General features: G+C 44.3%; 1 protein-coding gene across 1 annotated transcript in view; it reads left to right on the forward strand.

Annotated features, from left to right (window-relative positions):
• Positions 1-4,358, forward strand: part of LOC144603564 (protein FAM3C-like) — a 39,230-nt gene extending 34,872 nt beyond the window's left edge. Inside the window, exon 10 of the mRNA XM_078416948.1 lies at positions 2,748-4,358. Coding sequence (XP_078273074.1) covers positions 2,748-2,846 — 99 coding nt within the window. The 3' untranslated portion in view covers positions 2,847-4,358. The remainder of the gene's footprint in view (positions 1-2,747) is intronic.
• The last annotated feature ends 4,538 nt before the right edge of the window (positions 4,359-8,896 follow it).

Consider the following 8,896-nt stretch of genomic DNA (forward strand, 5'->3'; position numbering starts at 1 on the left):
TGGGGAACAAAGAAATGGCAGACGAGTTAAACCGTTACTTTGGATCTGTCTTCACTGAGGAAGATACGCACAATCTCCCAAATGTTCTAGGGGCCGGAGAACCTAGGGTGATGGAGGAACTGAAGGAAATCCACATTAGGCAGGAAATGGTTTTGGGTAGACTGATGGGACTGAAGGCTGATAAATCCCCAGGGCCTGATGGTCTGCATCCCAGGGTACTTAAGGAGGTGGTTCTAGAAATAGTGGAAGCATTGGAGATCATTTTTCAATGTTCTATAGATTCAGGATCAGTTCCTGTGGATTGGAGGATAGCAAATGTTATCCCACTTTTTAAGAAAGGAGGGAGAGAGAAAACGGGTAATTATAGACCAGTTAGTCTGACATCAGTGGTTGGGAAGATGCTGGAGTCAATTATAAAAGACAAAATTGCTGAGCATTTGGATAGCAGTAACAGGATCATTCCGAGTCAGCATGGATTAACGAAGGGGAAATCATGCTTGACAAATCTACTGGAATTTTTTGAAGATGTAACTAGGAAAATTGACAGGGGAGAGTCAGTGGATGTGGTGTACCTCGACTTTCAGAAAGCCTTCGACAAGGTCCCACATAGGAGATTAGTGGGCAAAATTAGGGCACATGGTATTGGGGGTAGGGTACTGACATGGATAGAAAATTGGTTGACAGACAGAAAGCAAAGAGTGGGGATAAATGGGTCCCTTTCGGAATGGCAGGCAGTGACCAGTGGGGTACCGCAAGGTTCGGTGCTGGGACCCCAGCTATTTACGATATACATTAATGACTTAGACGAAGGGATTAAAAGTACCATTAGCAAATTTGCAGATGATACTAAGCTGGGGGGTAGTGTGAATTGTGAGGAAGATGCAATAAGGCTGCAGGGTGACTTGGACAGGTTGTGTGAGTGGGCGGATACATGGCAGATGCAGTTTAATGTAGATAAGTGTGAGGTTATTCACTTTGGAAGTAAGAATAGAAAGGCAGATTATTATCTGAATGGTGTCAAGTTAGGAGGAGGGGGAGTTCAACGAGATCTGGGTGTCCTAGTGCATCAGTCAATGAAAGGAAGCATGCAGGTACAGCAGGCAGTGAAGAAAGCCAATGGAATGTTGGCCTTCGTAACAAGAGGAGTTGAGTATAGGAGCAAAGAGGTCCTTCTACAGTTGTACCGGGCCCTGGTGAGACCGCACTTGGAGTACTGTGTGCAGTTTTGGTCTCCAAATTTGAGGAAGGATATTCTTGCTATGGAGGGCGTGCAGCGTAGGTTCACTAGGTTAATTCCCGGAATGGCGGGACTGTCGTATGTTGAAAGGCTGGAGCGATTGTGCTTGTATACACTGGAATTTAGAAGGATGAGGGGGGATCTTATTGAAACATATAAGATAATTAGGGGATTGGACACATTAGAGGCAGGAAACATGTTCCCAATGTTGGGGGAGTCCAGAACAAGGGGCCACAGTTTAAGAATAAGAGGTAGGCCATTTAGAACGGAGATGAGGAAGAACTTTTTCAGTCAGAGAGTGGTGAAGGTGTGGAATTCTCTGCCTCAGAAGGCAGTGGAGGCCAGTTCGTTGGATGCTTTCAAGAGAGAGCTGGATAGAGCTCTTAAGGATAGCGGAGTGAGGGGGTATGGGGAGAAGGCAGGAACGGGGTACTGATTGAGTGTGATCAGCCATGATCGCATTGAATGGCGGTGCTGGCTCGAAGGGCTGAATGGCCTACTCCTGCACCTATTGTCTATTGTCTATTGTCTATTGATCCTGACCTCGGGTGCTGTCTGTGCGGAGTTTTCACGTTCTTCCTGTGACCACGAGGGTTTCCTCCAGATGCTCCGGTTTCCTCCCACATCCCAAAGACGTGCGTGTTTGTAGGTTAATTGGCATCTGTAAATTGCCCCTAGTGTGTAGGGAGTGAAACTGGCATAACATAGAACTAGTGTGAATGAATGATAGATGGTTGACGTGGACTCGCTGGGTTGAAGGTCCTGTTTCCATGCTATGTTAAAACTATGTAGAACATGGAGCAGTATGGCACAGGAACATGCCCTTCGCCTCACGATGTATGTGCTGAACATGACAACAAATTAAACTAATTCCTTTTACCTGCACAAGTTCCAAATCCCTCCACCCCTGCATATTCATGTGTCTACCTAAAAGCTTCTATTATCTTTTCTGCTTCTACATCCCTGCCCCCCCCAACCCCCACCTTCCCCTGGCAGCACGTTCGAGGCACCTACCTCTCTGTAATATAAACCTTACCCCACACATTTATTTTAAACTTTCCCCTTCCAAACTAGGAAATAGATTCTGACTATCTACCCGATCTATACCTCTCATAATTTTGTACACTTCTATCAGTTTTCCCCCCAACCTCTGGAGAAAACAATCCAAGTTTGTTCAACCTGTGCTTAGAGCTAACACCCTCCAAGCCAGGCAGCATTCTGGTAAACCTCTTTTGCATGTTCTCCAAAGCCTCCATGTCCTTACTGTAAAAAATCTAAAACACAAATGTACAAAATTTGTGGCTTGTGAGTGGAAAGATAAAGTTGATTGAAGCTGGGAAAATTCTGCACAGTGCTGTTGTGGCCAAGGAACTAAACAACCTCGTAAGGTGCTGTAAACCTGGTTGGAATGTATAATTGTGGCATTTACAGTAATCATTCATGCCTGTTTTCTTCCAACGAAACAACAATTCTACATGTTCTAATACAATTTTTTCTTTCCCCCTTACAGCATATAAAGAATAATAAAGACACAAATAAATATGAAGGCTGGCCAGAAGTTTTAGAAATGGAAGGATGCGTTCCTCCCAAAAAGGACGAAAAGCCTTGAGAACAAAACTATATTTTCAACATAGTTTCTTTGATTTGACTTAACCAAGTTTTCTGTTCATTTTTCTTTTAAGCTTACAATTTGATTGAAAACTTCACTCCTTACAATTAACGTTAGCTTTTATTTATGAAGTAGCAACCCTGTGTTTTTGTGTCAGAACCTTGGGTGCAGAGACAAAATCATTGATTGTCCCTCATTTCCTTTCACAAATATGTTTTGTTGAATGGGTATTCCTGCTTGCATTTCTTTTCAAAGAAGAACAGGAACAAGATTGGTTGAAAATAGCTGCTTATATTTTCTTGGTTGATCCATTGTGTTGTAGTTTGCATGTTTATAAATACACTGAAGGATTTGGGTGACACATTATGCGCTGATGGATTTTGTATATAACTCATTTTTCCAGAGCAATTGTGAAAACCGATACCCAGTGCTTGGGCTAGGAAATTATCATTGTAATACTAAAGTCAACTGGAGTTCATAATTAACTTTAAACGAGATTCCTGTATTCCTCAGGCTTGGAAACAAAAAGTTGGTATTCAAGGCAATATTTATTTTTTCCTTTTTTGATATTTTGATGTATTGGTAAACATTAGTGAATTTATGCAGCATTGCGGGAGATTGAGAAGTAATATTTTTAGTAATGCTGGAATGATTTATTGTTTGTTTTGTAAAGCGTGTGGATGTCACGAAAACATATATTTTTTGCTTTGGTGCTGACACTATAATTTTGCCTCTAATTCTTCACAACTATAGTCGATTAATGTTAGAATAGTGAATTGCAAACTTTTTTTACTAAGAGTAGACATTCCTGTGGAATTCAATTCTTTTCATAAAGTATCACCTAATCATCTAACCCAAGGAAAAATAATTCATCTCTCTTTTTAAGTAAGATACAACAAAAGCAGCACATTAAATCAGTGACGATCAATGCAGCACAAAAATCTGGTGACAGAAATTGAAGGGAGTGGTTGCCAATCTCAGCATCTGTCTTAATATAAATGGTGAAAGTGAAATCGTGGCTTTTAATATTCTTCTGTAGAAAAACTTAAAACCTGAGATATTTCAAATTTCTACTATGCGAACAGTTTTACTGTATCATCTGTCATTTCTGCATGTGTCTATTGAAAAAAAACATTGTGCAAACTCCGAAAAAGGCTGAATGCGTTTTAATAACGGCGCTGATATTGCTGCTCAGTGTTCTACCTTTACTCTTCGCAAAATGAATCACCAGCTCTGAGACCTAAAATGTGGGTCGTCTTTGTGTGTAATTAAAAGCGTTCTACTGTTTGTGAATATTGATTTTTTTAAATCTTGAAATAACAGAAGCGAGAGGTGGAACAAAATAACTTTTTTTCCCAGGAGAGGGATGAAATTATCCAGTTATTTTCTAAGTTGGCTGATTTGCACTTTTGCTAAGTTTGTGTGTGAGTGTGGCTTTCTTTATGTTAATGAATCTTAAAAGCAGAACTCAAATGTAATTCAGAATGACTAATATAAAGAAATCAGGTTGAAATTAAATGTGCTTCTTGTTAATACTTTGAAAACCAGATACAAATGGTCACATGTTTAGTTTAGAGATACAGCGTGGAAACAGGCCCTTTGGCCCACCGAGTCTGTGCTGACCAACAATGCCCCGTACCCTACAAACCTGCGCATCTTTGGAATGTGGGAAGAAACCCGAGTACCCGGAGAAAACCCACACAGTCACGGAGAGAACGTACAAACTCTGTACAGACAGCACTCGTAGTCAGGATCAAACCCGGATCTCTTGTGCTGTGAGGCAGCAACTACCACGGTGCCACCATACTGCCTCAGTTTTTGTAGCTGTTTTAGGATTATGTGCTCCAGTTTATATAGCTTTTACTACAAGCCCACCGACTCGCACAGCTATCTGGACTACACTTCTTCCCACCCGGTCCCCTGCAAAAAGTCTATCCCCTACTCCCAATTCCTCCGTCTACGCCGCATCTGCGCCCGAGATGAGGTGTTTCAGACTAGGGCTTCCGAGATGTCCTCGTTCTTCAGAAAACGGGGCTTCCCCTCCTCCATTATAGATGAGGCTCTCACTAGGGTCTCTTCTACATCCCGCAGCTCCGCTCTTGCTCCCCCTCCCCCCACTCGCAACAAGGACAGGATCCCCCTCGTTCTCACCTTCCACCCCACCAGCCAGCGGATCCAACATATCATCCACCAACATTTCCGTCACCTACAACGGGACCCCACCACTGGCCATATCTTCCCATCCCCTCCCCTCTCTGCGTTCCGCAGAGACCGTTCCCTCCGTAACTCCCTGGTCCACTCGTCCCTTCCTACCCAAACCACCCCAACCCCGGGCACTTTCCCTTGCAACCGCACGAGATGCAACACCTGTCCCTTTACCTCCCCCCTCAACTCCATCAAAGGACCCAAACAGTCTTTCCAGGTGAGACAGAGGTTCACCTGCACCTCCTCCAACCTCATCTATTGCATCCGCTGCTCTAGATGTCAACTTATTTATATCGGCGAAACCAAGCGCAGGCTCGGCGATCGCTTCGCTGAACACCTGCGCTCGGTCCGCATTAACGCAACTGATCTCCCGGTGGCCCAGCACTTTAACTCCCCCTCCCATTCCCAGTCTGACCTCTCTGTCATGGGCCTCCTCCAGTGCCATAGTGAGGCCCGCCGGAAATTGGAGGAGCAGCACCTCATATTTCGCCTGGGCAGTTTGCAGCCCGGTGGTATGAACGTCGACTTCTCCAACTTCAGATAGCTCCTCTGTCCCTCCCTTCCCCTCCTCCTTCCCAGATCTCCCTCTATCTTCCTGTCTCCACCTATATCCTTCCTTTGTCCCACCCCCGACATCAGTCTGAAGAAGGGTCTCGACCCGAAACGTCACCCATTCCTTCTCTCCCGAGATGCTGCCTGACCTGCTGAGTTACTCCAGCATTTTGTGAATAAATCAGTTTATATAGCTACCTCTGCGCCTCTGGTTGTGTGGATATTTTGAGTTTCATTTGTAGAAATTGGCTGCTCTATTTTACATGCGGCACAGTGAGAGGAAATGCCAAGAATACTCTCAAATGACCTTGACCTGAGGTCTCTCAGGCAAAGTAGAGAACTACTATTGCATTAAAGTTCTACCTTTCACATTAAAGCCAATATACAGTGGCCTAATAACCTATCAGCCTGCATATATCTGGCGATGAGAGAGAGGAAACTAGAGCATTGAGAAGAAACGCACACATTCACAGGGAGAACGTGCAAACTCCACAGACATCACTTGAAGTCAGAATTAACGATGGGTTGTTGGAGCCCTGAGACAACAGCTCTGTTGGCTGTGCCACTGCTAGTGTGTGATGTGCTTCATTTAAACAGTTAATTTAGTTCCTTTTATAACATTAAGGATATACAACCACTGATGAAGTCCTTTTGAACTGCAATGGCACAGTTGCCTACTTGATCTAAAGATCTAAAGATCAAGTTGGTTGTTGTGGCAGGTTTGTTTGCCACTGTTGATGCATCACGATGCTGATGACTAACATAGTGGAGAAGCCAAGTTATTTGACTTGAGGCCTGCTTGCTGGCTTAAAAGCCTGAAAATCTGGTTAAAAGTTAAATTCATAGTTGAATAACAAGTAAACAAGGGGAACTGATATATCCACACATACGTCATTTTGTCAGTTTGCACAGCACCACAATACATTTGTGTGTAAATAACTCAAAGTGTTTCACAAGCAGTAAACTGTGATCTGTATTGCAATGTGATTACAGTGCTAAATCACCAGATAACTTAGTGTTTGTTTTTAATGTTTGGTGAGCAAACATAGCCAAGGAAAATTGCCTTATTAGTTTTGAGGTTTAGAATGTTCAACCTATTTCAATGACCGCTAGTAAAGAAAAGTAGCAAGCAACACAGTCTTACCTTCCAACTCAACCTTTTTAAAAGCCTAATCATGAGGGGCAGGAAGAAACTTCATTTATCATCTAAATCCAGTAATATGGCCAGACACAATTATGTCTCCAAGTATGACTTGGACTCATAATTTCCTGACTTGAAATTAGATTTGTTACTCAGCCAAGCTTGGACTGTGTTCTGTTTGTATAGCAAGTACAATAAAAAGGAAGTTACAGCTAGGAGGATTGTCTGGGAAATTCCATGTACAAGGTTAAAGTGAAGAAAGTACGGTTTCTTCAAAATGTGAAGAAAATGTAGCTTGTGAAAACATGACAAAATTAGACACGAAAAAGTTGACAATAGTTCCAGTACAAAGGACGGCGATTTCAAGTGAAGGGCAACAGTGACATGGATAGATAGGGGTTTTTATAAGCCCAAAGTGATGATGAACTGGAACTCACTGCTGGTGGAGGTGGTGGAAACAAAATCATTTGTGGCTTTCAGATAACATTAGATAGGGATGAGGAGAAATAATTTACAAAAAAATAGAGCAGTGGAATAAGACTGTTCAGCAGAGCGGCAGCATGGATTTGATATAATGGGGCTCTCTTTATGTGCTGTAACAAAGCTAGCGTTCTGTATTATCCTGAGTATCCCCTTCATATTTGCTGGGATACACTTGTTTGAACCAGCAAAAAAACCCCTGCAGATGTTGGAAACACTGTCAACACTCAGTTGGTCAGGCAGCAAATGTAGAACGATTATAAGTGATAGGAATAGAATTAGGCCATTCGGCCCATCAAGACTCTCCTCAACCTACGTACTCCAGCATTCTGCGTCTTTTTTGTTGTTGTTAAAACCAGCATCTACAGTTCCTTGTGTCCTCTAACATAATCAGTCTCGTTTCCGGTATATAAGTTAACATCATCGATGTGTACACTCTGCTTGTTCCTGGTTTCGACCAGGCGTTGTCCCTCCCCTGTTTGCCTGCGTTCTCTCCATCAGGTTGAAGATCGCGACCCCAAACGTCGTCTGTCCAAGGTTAGACACACAAAAAACTGGAGTGGCTCAGGCAGCATCTCTGGAGGAAATTAATAGGCTGCAAGGATGCTGCCCGGGTCGCTGAGTGCCTCCAGCACTGTGTGCATTGCTCGGGACCCGGGCTCCAACATTGTGTACATTGATGGGAACCTGGGCTCCAACACTGTGCATTGCTCGGGACCCGGGCTCCAACACTGTGTACATTAATGGGAACCCGGGCTCCAACATTATGTACATTAATGGGAACCCGGGCTCCAACATTATGTACATTGATGGGAACCCGGGCTCCAACATTATGTGCATTGATGGGAACCCGGGCTCCAGCACTGTGTACATTGATGGGAACCCGGGCTCAAACACTGTGTACATTGATGGGAACCCGGGCTCAAACACTGTGTACATTGATGGGAACCTGGGCTCCAGCACTGTGTACATTGATGGGAACCTGGGCTCCAGCACTGTGTACATTGATGGGAACCTGGGCTCAAACACTGTGTACATTGATGGGAACCTGGGCTCCAGCACTGTGTACATTGATGGGAACCTGGGCTCCAGCACTGTGTACATTGATGGGAACCCGGGCTCAAACACTGTGTACATTGATGGGAACCCGGGCTCAAACACTGTGTACATTGATGGGAACCTGGGCTCCAGCACTGTGTACATTGATGGGAACCTGGGCTCCAGCACTGTGTACATTGATGGGAACCTGGGCTCAAACACTGTGTACATTGATGGGAACCTGGGCTCCAGCACTGTGTACATTGATGGGAACCTGGGCTCCAGCACTGTGTACATTGATGGGAACCTGGGCTCCAGCACTGTGTACATTGATGGGAACCTGGGCTCCAGCACTGTGTACATTGATGGGAACCTGGGCTCCAGCACTGTGTACATTGATGGGAACCTGGGCTCAAACACTGTGTACATTGATGAGAACCTGGGCTCCAGCACTGTGTACATTGATGGGAACCTGGGCTCCAGCACTGTGTACATTGATGGGAACCTGGGCTCAAACACTGTGTACATTGATGGGAACCTGGGCTCCAGCACTGTGTACATTGATGGGAACCTGGGCTCCAGCACTGTGTACATTGATGGGAACCTGGGCTCCAGCACTGTGTGCATTGCTCGC

Source organism: Rhinoraja longicauda, chromosome 20 (assembly GCF_053455715.1).
Source record: "Rhinoraja longicauda isolate Sanriku21f chromosome 20, sRhiLon1.1, whole genome shotgun sequence".
Taxonomy (NCBI): domain Eukaryota; kingdom Metazoa; phylum Chordata; class Chondrichthyes; order Rajiformes; family Arhynchobatidae; genus Rhinoraja; species Rhinoraja longicauda.